Below are 11855 nucleotides of genomic sequence, written 5' to 3'. Positions count from 1 at the left end.
CGGTTAGTTAAACCACAGACACCGAGGAGGAAGGTGCCAGCGTCTACCCTGGGACAAGCCTTCTGTTCACATGATCCCATTTGAAACTCGCAAACGCACAAAGCATCTTGGGAAGGGAGCAAAAGGGAAGAAGAGCTCTGTGTGAGGTGGAAGGGCGTCCTGAAAGTCTTGCCAGGAGATGTGACATTTAAGACACACCTTGAAGAGGAAGAAGAACAACAAAAATATCGAATCCTCTGTGGTTGGTTAGGTGTCTGCCACTGTTCTGAGACCCGTGTGGGAGTATCTCATTTAATTCTCTCTAAACCCTGTGAATGAGACACGTGTCGCGCTCACTGAACAGTTGAGAAAACTAAACGGAGGCACAGAGGTTAAGTGACTGACTCATTGAAGACCAGGCATTAGTAAATCTACCAAATGGCAGAGTCAGAACTCAAACCCAGGGAGGAGCCTTCTGGCAAGTGACCCCCACCTCTCAGAACCCCAGTTTTTGTTGCGCGCGTGTCTGTGTTTGGTTGGTTTTTCGTTTTGTTTGTTGTTTGGTTTTTAAATCCATAGGTGGAGGGCATGCATGACATAGAGTTGCTGAGGGCTCGAAACTGAGATAATCCCCATGAAAGGCTCAAGCGGTGCCTGGCACACGGTTAAGTGTTCGAGGATTGCAGATGGTTCTTATCGTGTAGCCCCGGCGGTGTTATCTCCGCGCCTCCCCTCCCCCTGCGGCCGCGGCTTCCTCCCCCGCAGTGGCAGCCGGTGACGTGGGAGCCTCCGCTGGCACACTCCGGGTTTAATTGGAGCCGAAGAGACGATGCAAGGGGATGTTCGAGCTCCCTCCCTCCACTCGCATCAGACCCCCAGGGAGCGTGCGCCGCCTGCCGCCCAGCGAGAGTACTGTTCCGGGACCCCGAGGCTGGTGTTGGGGTGGCAGGTGGCGGGGTGGGAGAGGTGCGGAGGTGCGGAGGTGCTGGGTTGAGGACAGGCAGGAGACACCCAGGTTTTTGGAGGGCCCAATACCAGCTCAGTAACAGCCTGCCGCCCTGCCTGACTGCTCGCGCCTCCCCCACACCCACCCCCTGACCCATAGCGCCTGGGTGTCCCCGGCTGAGTGCAGTGGTGTGGGGTGCCAGCAGGGGGCGCTCGCGTAGGGGCTCAGAGCGGGCGGGGCAGCTACGGGGGGGCGGGATCGGGAGGGACCTCCCGGGCTGCAGACGCCAGGCTCAGCCTGCCCAGATCGCAGCGCACAGCTACCTGTAGCTCTGGACGCATGTCCCCTTCCGGGACCCAGCACTTCTCCCTCCTAGCCCTGCATCCAGCCCACTCGCACCCCAGACCCGTACCTGTGGGAACCCGTGGACTGCGTGCTTGGCCCGCCGCTGATGACATGTAGGGTCACCTCCTGGTCCAGCCTCGGAACCTCGGCAGACTCCTTGCCTGGAAAGTTTGGGACTGTGCGCCATGGCCAAGAGCGGCTCTCTGAGTATCCGCGTGGTGGAGGGACGGGCGCTGCCCGCCAAGGACGTGTGAGTCTCCGGGTGCCCACTGGGGTGCGTAGAAGGGTTATGGGGAGCCCTGTCTAGGACCCGCTGTTGGGGATCCGCCTTCCCTGTCCTGTGGGAGGGGGCTCTCAGGCTTAGCAGGTGCCGCACCCTGCTTCCCCCACCCCCGGGAAGGAGGGTGTCTTTGTTCTAGGATGTCCCCAAGTCGGTCTTCCAGGACGGGTTAAGGGGATCTCTGGACTAGGTCCTCTTAGAGCCAGGAGGGGGTTGAGCGATCGGATCTCTTCCTTAGCTCCAGCAGGTGTTGGAGGTGGGGCTTCTTCGAGCAACAGAGGGGGCTATCCAGAAACTAGGGGTAGAGTCCCTGAGGACTGTGGTCCAGATGGACCCCAAGATTTTTCATGCCTTAGGGTGCAGAGCTTCACCAGGTGGTCCTCTAACCCGGAACCTCAGTTTTGTACCTGCAAACCTAGGGTGGACTGTCTCAGATCCCCAACTGCTCTAAAAGACACTCGCATGTGCCACGTGTGATGGGGCTGGGGGCGCTGGGCTCCTCTGCCCCTGTCCTTGGCTCTGGTTCTTCGGGGAGGAGCCAGCAAGTGCTGACTCAGCAGAATGGGCTGGGGGCGGGCGGAGGGAGCAGGTTCCCTCTCGTGCTTGGTCCAAAGCCAGAAGGGGCTCTGGAAGAGTCAGCACCTTAGACAGGTATCAGAATCCTTGGGAGGAAGTGTGTTGAGTGACCTTGAACCTGCCAATTTTGCTGGCCTTTGGTGTCCCGTTCGGGTTGGGTCGAGCTGGAAGAAGCTACTGTTTGATCCTGTGTCCAGCTGTGGAGGGTGGAGGACACTGGCTAGGGGGTCATCTGTGGGAAGGTGAGCAGGAGACCTGGACCTGGAGACCCTCTCTGCTTGGGTGAACTCCCAATTACCCGAGCTGCAGATTCTGCATCTGTCTTTGACTTGGGGAACCTCCTTGACCCCCCCCAACACTGCAGCTATACCAAGAGGGGAGCAGTTAAGAGTAGTTTCAGTGCCCCCATCTTCCTGATTAGCCAGCACAAATAAATACACACCTGAAGTAAAAGCTTTGAGCTACCCACTTCAAGATGAGCATTAGAGATTACAGAACTGTGGGGCAGGAGTGGAGATTTGGCAGTAGGTACCTGGTGGAAGGGGCCCTGCCTTGAAACAGGGCTCTTGTCTCGCTGAACTCCAGCTGGCCCACCAGACACTGCCACCACAGTCTCAATGGCTCCCGGCTTCCTCTGGAAGGGGCTTGGGTTCTTCTTGCATCTGGGCTCGCCCCTTCTCCCTCCGGTTTTCTGTCCAAGTAAACACTAGGGTGAACTGTGGCCCAGAGCAAGGCTGAAGAGGTGTCACTGTGGCCTTCTGGGCACCCAGCCTCAGTTTCTCTCATGGTCCGCTCCTTTCCTTAAAAGGGATCTTCTCAGAGCAAGCTGCAGTTCCCTTGTCTTCGAGTGAGGCGTTAGTCCTGCTGTCTTCTAATTCCTAAGGCAGAGTGCCTAGACTCAGCCTGGCCATCGAGGTTAAGTGGGTGGCCAAGTCTGTGGGTCATTAGTGAGGGCTTACCGGGGACAGGTATCATGTTTAGCACTTTGTATGGTTTCTGTTTCCCACAAGGGGAAACTGAGGACCAGATAGGCAGTTATGCTCATAAGCTCACACGGCTGGGATATGAACATCAGTGGCTTTAATGTCTGAACAGCACCAGGTGGGCAAGTGATGGTTGAGGCTTACGTTTTCCATGCTCAACTCAAGCAGGGGTCATGGGAGAGGCCAGGAGCCTGGGAGAGGCCAAGAGTTTGGGAGAGGCCAGGGCCTGGGAGAGGCCAGCTCTGCCTGCCACCCTGGTCCCTACTGATAGGAGTCTGATAAGGCCATGTGCGTCACGGCCCTGGGGCAGATGTGTTGAACCTTGCTCCCTCGAGGGACCTGGGGTAAGCTAGGTTGCTGCATCTTCAGAGCCAGCTGATCTCAATCGGTCTGGGCCATGTCTGCTCTGGGGAGTCTGAAGAAGGAGGTAGAGAAGCTTTGGGGGGCGGGGAGACTGAGGGGCAGGAAGGACTCAGCCAGCTAACCAAGGCCCAAGTTGCAGCCAACGCCCCTGTTCCCTGCAGTTGGGCGTGTGGGTGGCAGAGAGAAGGCGGCTGGAGGAGCAGAGGGGACATGGTGAAAAGACCTTGGCTGAAGTCCTGTCTTTACCATCCGCCTCAGTGCCTGCTCTCTACAACCATTCACCCCAAACCTTCCCTGCAGGGCCACCCCCACACTCATGGAGAAGTGACAGCTGGTGCCCCAAGGAGGTCACAGTTCAGGGATTGTAGGAAGGTAGAGACCACCGGCAAACCACACGAGGATTTAGGTTCTGGGAATGGCGGCGGCGGGGGGGGGCAGTATCTCTTTATTTGTTTGAGGGTCGCTCTCACTAGCTCTCACTAAGTTGCCCAAGCTGGTCTTAAACTCCTGGATTCAGGTGAACCTTGTGATTCAACCTTCCGGGAGCTGAGGGTGGGGGTACTGCTCATCCCAGATAGCTTGGAGGGTCCATTTCGACAGTGGTGCCGAGAGCCAGCCTATCCAAGGAGATGGCTTTGAGAGGGAGGTCCTGAAGACCCAGGTAGGCAGCCTGGGGTTTACTAGCAACCAGTATAAAGGGCAGGTGGGTGGAACTGGCTTTGCCAGGAAAACAGCACATGTCTTTTGGGATTTGGTTTTGTTTTGTTTTTCCTACCGGGGATGGGATCCAGGCTTTGGACATGCCAGGCTAGCACTCTGCCCCAGAGACAGACTCCGGCCCTACAGTCATCTCTGTGGGTTCGATTTTGAGGTCCCGGACCCTGGTGTGTGCCTGCAGGTCCTTCTCGCTGATGGAGGTTGTGTGTGTGTGGAAGGACAGGCTGAGGAGCACAGCGTTTAGCTCAGAAGTTGACATTAGGGTTTTGTCTGTGGCAAGGAGCTCAAGTAACTTAGGATCTCTCCTCCAGACCTCTCTTAACCCCTCCAGCTCTCTCTGGGGGTGGTTTGGAGTCCCATAGTGACAAAGCAGTCCCAGAACCAGAAGGATCAGGCTTATAGGAACTGCGCGTGGTGGCCGAGTGGCCTGGGCTGTGATGACATAACCTGCTGTTTTCCCCAAGGTCTTGGCTCTTTGTAGGACTTGCTGTGTGACCCAGGGTGATCCCCATCCCCTCTCTGGGCCTCAGCTTCACCAGGCCTAAGGTAGGGATTGGGCTCCCACTTTGGTTGCCCTCCCAACAGCCTTCTTGATCTGCTCCTTCCCCCAACAGGTCTGGGAGCAGTGACCCCTACTGTCTTGTGAAAGTGGATGATGAGGTGGTGGCCAGGTATGTAGTCAGTACCGGGTAGGGAGAGGAAGGGACCCAGGAAGGAGGGCCAGTGCTTTCCAGGGAGCAGAGAATGCAGCCCCTCCTGAGGGGGTGTGTCATTCAGGCTTCAAGGGAACTGCTTGTGTCCTGGCCTCTTGTGTATTGCCCACTGGGGCAGATGCTAACTGGCCAGTATCTTCTGTCTGGGGACCAATGATATCACTGTGGCTCCCTGGGGCTGACTCAGCCACCACCAGGCTGTGCCTTCCCAGAGGCCTCTGGGTGGGGGTTTGGGGGGGCCATCTCATGGTTGACTGGCTCCCGGTCTCCGGGTGCTGCGGGTGCCCAGTGCCTGGGTGTGTTGTATTCGCACCAATGTTCAAGTGGAAATGTGTGTGTGTGTGTGTGTGTGTGTGTGTGTGTGTGTGTGCACCCGTGCGTACCAGCCTGCCCATCTCGGGTGGCACAGAGCTGGTGTGAATGCTTCTGCCCATGTGTGAGCGCTCATGTGGGTGTGCAGGCCCACAGGACTCCTGTGGGTACCAGAGCGGGGAAGGTGTGAATGCAAGGGAGGGTATGTGGATGTCTGTGGGCGCTCAGTCTGGATGGCACATCAGCTGAGCTGGGCTTCTGCCCCCGCAGGTGAAGGGACAGCTCTCAGCCCCCGCAGACCTGAGGGGGTGGGTGGGCGGGTGGCTGAAGCCTTGGTTTCTATGGAGACGGCAGGATTCAGGATGCTCCTGGCACTAGTTCTGGTCCAGATGGGCTGGGAGTTGGGGGTGGGGATCCCCCAGGGAAGGCTGACCCCTCCCTTGGCTCCCTCTGTGTTGCCCTATTATAAGATACTAACCTTCAAGCCTCAAACTGGCTTTCTTTATGCCTTCAGGCAGACATTCTCCCTTCCCTGGGCTGCAAGGAAGAAACAGAAGAAAACAAGCTTTGTACACTTGGGTTTGACTGGGGTGTCACTGGGCAAAGTAGAGTCTCTATTCCCAGGAGCAGCCATGATGGGAGACATATCAGTGCTAGACCTAGTCGTTGGGCATATGTATATGTACCTGACTGGCTTTGGCTTAATCCTAGCATCCCCTGACTTTCTGGGTACTATGAAGCCCTGCGTGCTCTGTGACCATTGTCGGTTCCACCGTGACCTGGCTTTGCTCACACATGCCTGCCCCAGGGCCTTCACACATGCTGTTCCAGCCATCTGGGATGCTTGTCTTTCCCGCCCAGTTCTCTTTTTGCCTGACCGAACTGAGTGAGAAGCCCTCTCCTATTCCCAGCCCCAGCCCCAGCCCCACCCCCAGCCAGGCATCGCTGAGCTCACCCCAATCACAGACGATGTCTACAGTCTGGGTGGCGCGTAGGGAAGGGCATGAATGAGTGGGCCACTAGGTATTGGTGACTTGTTTCAGACTCGTGTCTATCTGGGATACTGTATAAACAATTTCTAGATCCTTCTGAGGATGCATGTGCGTATGCCTGTGTATGTGTGAGTGTGACTTCCTGTGTCTCTGGCTTCCTAGGCGTATCTGGGTGTGTTTCTCTAGTTGTGTGTAGTTGGGTCTCTCTCTGTGTATTTTGGTTGACTTGAGAACCTCTTTATTTTTTATTTTTTATTTTTTTTGGTTCTTTTTTTCGGAGCTGGGGACCGAACCCAGGGCCTTGCGCTTCCTAGGTAAGCGCTCTACCACTGAGCTAAATCCTCAGCCCCGAGAACCTCTTTAGTTGGGGATGTATGCATGCATGCGTGTGTGTGTGTGTGTGTGCGCACGTGTGTGTGTGTGCGTGTCTGCAGTGAGTCTGGGTGTGCTTCTCTGTCTAGGCTTACAAGTCTTAGTGCATTTGCTCTATTCCTGGGATGGGGGCATGTGCACACACTAGTGTGTGTGTGACCGTGTCTGTCCTCCTGTGTGTCCATAGCTGCATTTGTGGGGAATCCCCAGGTCGCCCACCATTTGAGGCCCTAGCCTAGCACCCCTCTTGCAGGACAGCAACCATCTGGAGGAGCCTGAGCCCCTTTTGGGGGGAGGAGTACACTGTTCACCTTCCACTGGACTTCCACCACCTGGCCTTCTACGTGCTGGATGAGGATACTGTTGGGTGTGTGGTGGATGGGTGGGGTGTGCATGGGGGTCCCATGCCTGGACTGCAAGAGGAAATATGCTACCTCTAGCCCCTCAATCTGTCCCCACGGCTCCAGGGGATGGTTGGTGCTGGTCCTAGCCTGACCTTCTCCTACCGCCTTCCCACAGACACGACGACATCATTGGGAAGATCTCCTTGAGCAAAGAGGCGATCACAGCGGACCCTCGAGGTGAGCAGGGCGTGACCCTCAGAAGAGGGAGAATGGTCTGACCCATAGGAGTCTTGCAAGGACAAAGGGCTTAGGGGCAGGATGGTGGGAGACCTTATGTCTTTAATATGTGATTCAATTCATTTGTTGAGCAGCTAATTCATCTTCATAGACTTGGGATTCACACAGCAGAAGCATGACACCCCTTCCTATCTGGGACTCTGCTCCCTATCCTGTGTAGCCAGGAACTTCAGTTTGGTCTTGTTTTGGTCTTTTCTATCTAACCCTAGATAGCTTTCGAGTTGTGATCCTTGCCTTAGTTTCCCCTATGCTGGTATTTCAATGCAGAGCATCATGACTGGCTGAGGCCAGCTTCTCATGTTTTTCCAGACACTATATTTACACATTGAAGATGAACCCAGAGCCTAGCAAGTGTTCTTCCTCTAAGCCGTACCCCAGTCCTGGAGTGCTTTTTTTAAACATACATAAGAAATAGCAATAGTAGCACCCCACCCTAATGCATGCGTGCTGACCCCTCTTCTGAGGTAGGGACCTTTATTTGCTCCTGTTTTACCCATGACAATGGTCTAAAGGGTTCAGGGACTTGCTCACGGTCACAAAGGTTTCGTGACAGCCAGGACTTGGGAACAAGGTTGTTTGTGTCCAGGGTTTGAGCTCACCATGTTATACTCTGTATGTGTGAATGTGTGTGCGTGCCCGTGTGAGTGTGTGTGGGCGTAGGTTTCTCTCAGCCCTCTTGGTATCTTGTTACACTCTGTGTTTATGTGTGTGTGCATGAGTGTGTGTGTGTGTGTCTGTCTGTCTGAGTGCATGTGGGCATAGGTTTTCTCAGGCCACATGATATCCTGTTACGTTCTGCATATGTTGTGTGTATGTGTGTATATGAATGTGTGTGTGTGTGTGTGTGTGTGTGTGTGTGTGTGTATGTGTGCCTGTGTGAGTGCATGTGAGCATGGATTTTTCTCAGCCTAGGCGGTACCCCATTACACTTGGTTTCCCTAGCTGCCTTTCTTACCTCATCGTGTATTTTTAAAATTTGGTTTATTTTTATTTTATGACTGTTTTGCGGGCTTGTCTATGAGCACCATGCATGCAGTGCCTGCAGAGACCAGAAGAGGGCGATAGATCCCCTGTAACTGGAGTTACAGATGGCTGTGAATATGGGTGTTGGGAACAGAACCCAGAGCTTCTGGTAGAGCAGCTGGTGCGAGCTGTCTCTCCAGCCCCATTACCATGTACTTTTGAGACAGGCTACCCAAGTCTGACAGTAATGCATGCAGTCCAGTCTCAGCCTCTCCACATCTGGATGATAGGGGTTCGCCTCTGTGCCTAGCAGCTACAGTATACTTTTTATGTAACCGTGCTTGGAGGACTTCTGAGTTCTGAAATCACTGAATTCTGCTACAATGTCCCATCATGCCTGGCTCCCTCATGAAGCATATGGGGTGTTGGCCTGATCCCAGCTTAAGCAGTTGCAGTGAGCAGCCCGATACTTACTAACAATGTCACACATTCAGGTCCAGTCAGTCAGACAAATCCCTGGAAGTTACTGAAGTTTATTCATTGTATCAAACATACATTCTCGGGTGTATTCTGTTGTTGTTGTTGTTGTTGCTTTTTCTTTTGGTTCAATACAAGGTTTCTCTGTGTAGCCCTGGCTGTTCTGGAACTCACTCTATAGACCAGGCTGGCCTTGAACTCAGAGATCTGCCTACCCCTACCTCCCGAGAGCTGGGGTTAAAGGCATGAGCCACCAGCAAGTGGCATTGTATGTATTCTTTTTAATACATCTCAGACCCCATGAGTTTTCAAGAATCAAAGGAAACAAGGATGCCTCAGAAAAGGGTACCTGTAGGTGCTGGGCAGGGGGACATCGTTCTCATCTTTGTGGGGCAGAGGGATACCAAATACTGTACTGGCAGGAACACCAGCAAGGAGGGTATATGCTGATAAGAATGGCTTCCCAAGCTGGGTTTGGGGCGCATGCTTGTCATCATAGCATTCGGGAAGGTAGTCACATAGTGAGACCTCATTTATGATCATCATCATCACCACCACCTCCATCATCACCATCACCATCATCATTTTTAGTCCTGGGAACAAACCAATGGCTCTGTCACTGAGCTGCCCCATCTGCACGTTTGCCCATTGTTATACCAGAGCCACAGGGGCTGGAGAGGTGGCTTGGCAATTAGGAGTGAGTGTCACAGCCAGGTGGTGGTGGCATACGCCTTTAGTTCCAGCACTGGAAAGGCAGATCTCTGAGTTCTGAGTTTGAAGCCAGCCTAGTCTATGGACCAAGTTTCAGGACAGCTAAGGTTACATAGAGAAACCCCGTCTCAAAAAAAAAAAAAAAAATCAAAAAGAGAAAGTGAGCGCCACTGTTGTAGAGGTCAGAGTTCAGTTTCAAAGGTGAGAGTTCAGTTCCAATCCCCTGCATGTGGCTCAGCTCAGAGCGTCTGCAACTCCAGTTTCAGAACATTGGATTCTAGGTGCTCTCATTGTGGCTGTGCGGGCCACTGGTGGTTGCTTGCTTGTTCCTTTGTCTGAGACAGGGGCCCACTGTATAACCAACCCTGGCTGGGGTTCACTTCACAGACCAGGCTGGCTTTGAACTCCTAAGCCTGTGTCTGCCTCCTGGGATTGAAGATGTAGGTCACCACGCTTGGCCTCCACTATTGGTTTTTTTCTTTTGATCAAGACAGTGAAGAGATTGGAGGTCTAGTGTCAGAAGCGGGGGTTGCAGGGATCCGGTTACATCAGGACTAGGCTAGACACAAAGGATCAGTGAGGTGTCTGTGCTGACCAAGTGACAGAAAACAGATTCCTGGACTTGGGGGTGGTAGGGAGAGGAGGAAGCTTTTCCGTGTCCATCAACATGGAAAGGGGGTGCATGATCCTCAGAAATAACCCCCTTCCCCGAGACAGGATGATCCTGAGAAAGAAAATCCCTTATTTCTACCTCATATTTACTCAGTCAGGTGCTGAACAGGAAGGGTTGAGCAGCAAGCCGGCCAGGGAGCATGGTTTTCCCTGATGAAAGCATCTGAGAAAGAAGCTAGCGAGGGTCAAGAGAGAAGGAACCGGAGTCAAGGGAGAAGATAGTGACACAGGAACCCTCCCATCCCCGGGGGACACACTTGTTGAGGTTTGCAGAGAGATCAAAAATTCACAGAGACCACCCAGCACAAGGGAACAGTCGCTGTGAGGGTCTGCAGCAGCCGTAAAGGGATCAGAACCCAGCAAGTCCTTAGAGCCACGATTCCCAACCTTCCTCGCACCACGACCCTTTAATACATACAGCTCATCACGCGCTGACCCCCAGCCATAAAATGATTTTCGTTGCTACTTCATAACTGTACTTTTGCTACTGTTAGGAGTCATAGTGTACATATCTGAAATGCAGGATGTCTGATAGGCATACCCCGTGAAAGAATCGTTTGACTCCCAGGGTGAGAACCGTTGCTTTAGTGTGTCCATGTGTCTCTGACCTCAGAGTGTCACGGCCTTAGTTTCTTCCCCCATGACTCTGACAGAATCTGCTTCTGGGAGAGTGAATTTATTCTACTCACAGTTCAAGAGAGCCGTTTATTGGGGCTGGGGATTTAGCTCAGTGGTAGAGCGCTTACCTAGGAAGCGCAAGGCCCTGGGTTCGGTCCCCAGCTCCGAAAAAAAGAACCAAAAAAAAAAAAAAAAAGAGAGCCGTTTATTGTGGCGGGGAAGGTTGTGCAGGAGCAGAGGGAGCTGGTCACATCCCACCCACAGTCAGAAAGCAGAGAGGATTGAATTGACAGCTGGGGCTCTGCTGGCTTCCTTCATCTTGGAGAGCCCAGGATTCCAGCCTAGGGAATGGAACCCACCCATGTTGTCATGAGTCTCCCCACTGCAGTTATGTAACCAAGAGCCCACGGGTGTCCTCAGGGGCTAACCTCGATCTAGCTAATCCCTCCCAAGTGTGCCTGGAGGCCTCTCTCTTCCAGGTGATGTTAGAGACTGTCAATTGATCACGCTGGGCACAGCTGCAGGTACCTTAAGAAGCCAGATGTTGAAAGAGCTAAAAGGGCAGTAGAAATTAAAGCATCAAGCAAGGCATGTTGGCCGAGGCTGTGGCCCCTGCACTCAGAAGTGGGAGGAGAAGGAGTTCTGGGCTAGTCTGAGCTACATACAATACCCTGTATGAAAACAAAACCAAAAGAGAAACAAATGGGGAAGGAAAATTGTTTGCCAAAGAGGGATTGATTTGGAAGCTGGCTTCTCCTAGCTACACTCAGAGTCAGAAGTCAGTAACTATTTCAAAGTATGATGAGGTGTGTGTGTGTGTGTGTGTGTGTGTGTGTGTATGTGTCTGTGTGTCTGTGTGTGAGTGTGCATAAGTGTGTGTCTCTGTGTGTCTGTGTCTCTTTGTGTGTGAGTAAGAATAAGTGTGTGCATGTCTGTGTGTGTCTGTGTCTGTGTGTGTCTGTGTCTGTGCATGTGTATGTGTGTGAGTGTGCATAAGTGTGTGTCTCTGTGTGAGTGTGTATCCCTTTGTGTGTGAGTATATGTGTGTGTCTGTGTGAGTGTGTCTGTGTGTCTATGTATGTCTGTATCTGTGCATGTGCATGTATGTGTATGTGAGTGTGTCTCTGTGTGTTTGTGTCTGTGTTTGTGTATGTATATGTCTCTGTGTGTCTCTGTGTGTGAGTATGCATGAGTG

General features: G+C 53.2%; 1 protein-coding gene across 6 annotated transcripts in view; it reads left to right on the top strand.

Annotated features, from left to right (window-relative positions):
- Positions 1–783: 783 nt before the first annotated feature.
- The window catches only part of Rasal1 (RAS protein activator like 1), a 32471-nt gene continuing 21399 nt past the window's right edge, over positions 784–11855 (top strand). For 2 of the 6 annotated variants that reach the window (XM_087578963.1, XM_087578959.1), the window contains exons 1-4: positions 784–1520; positions 4804–4860; positions 6832–6945; positions 7098–7159. Coding sequence is in view for 2 of the 6 variants with exons in the window: in NM_001108335.2 (NP_001101805.1) it covers positions 1456–1520; positions 4804–4860; positions 6832–6945; positions 7098–7159 (298 nt within the window). In the remaining 4 variants the exon portion in view is untranslated. Of the gene's footprint in view, positions 1545–4803; positions 4861–6831; positions 6946–7097; positions 7160–11855 lie in introns of all 6 variants that reach the window. The other 4 variants (XM_087578958.1, XM_087578960.1, NM_001108335.2 and 1 more) reach the window with 4 other exon arrangements.

The sequence above is a fragment of the Rattus norvegicus genome, chromosome 12 (assembly GCF_021556685.1).
Source record: "Rattus norvegicus strain SHRSP/BbbUtx chromosome 12, alternate assembly SHRSP_T2T, whole genome shotgun sequence".
Classification (NCBI taxonomy): domain Eukaryota; kingdom Metazoa; phylum Chordata; class Mammalia; order Rodentia; family Muridae; genus Rattus; species Rattus norvegicus.
Note: the sequence above shows the minus strand (reverse complement) of the source record. Positions and strands in the feature narration are given on the sequence as shown.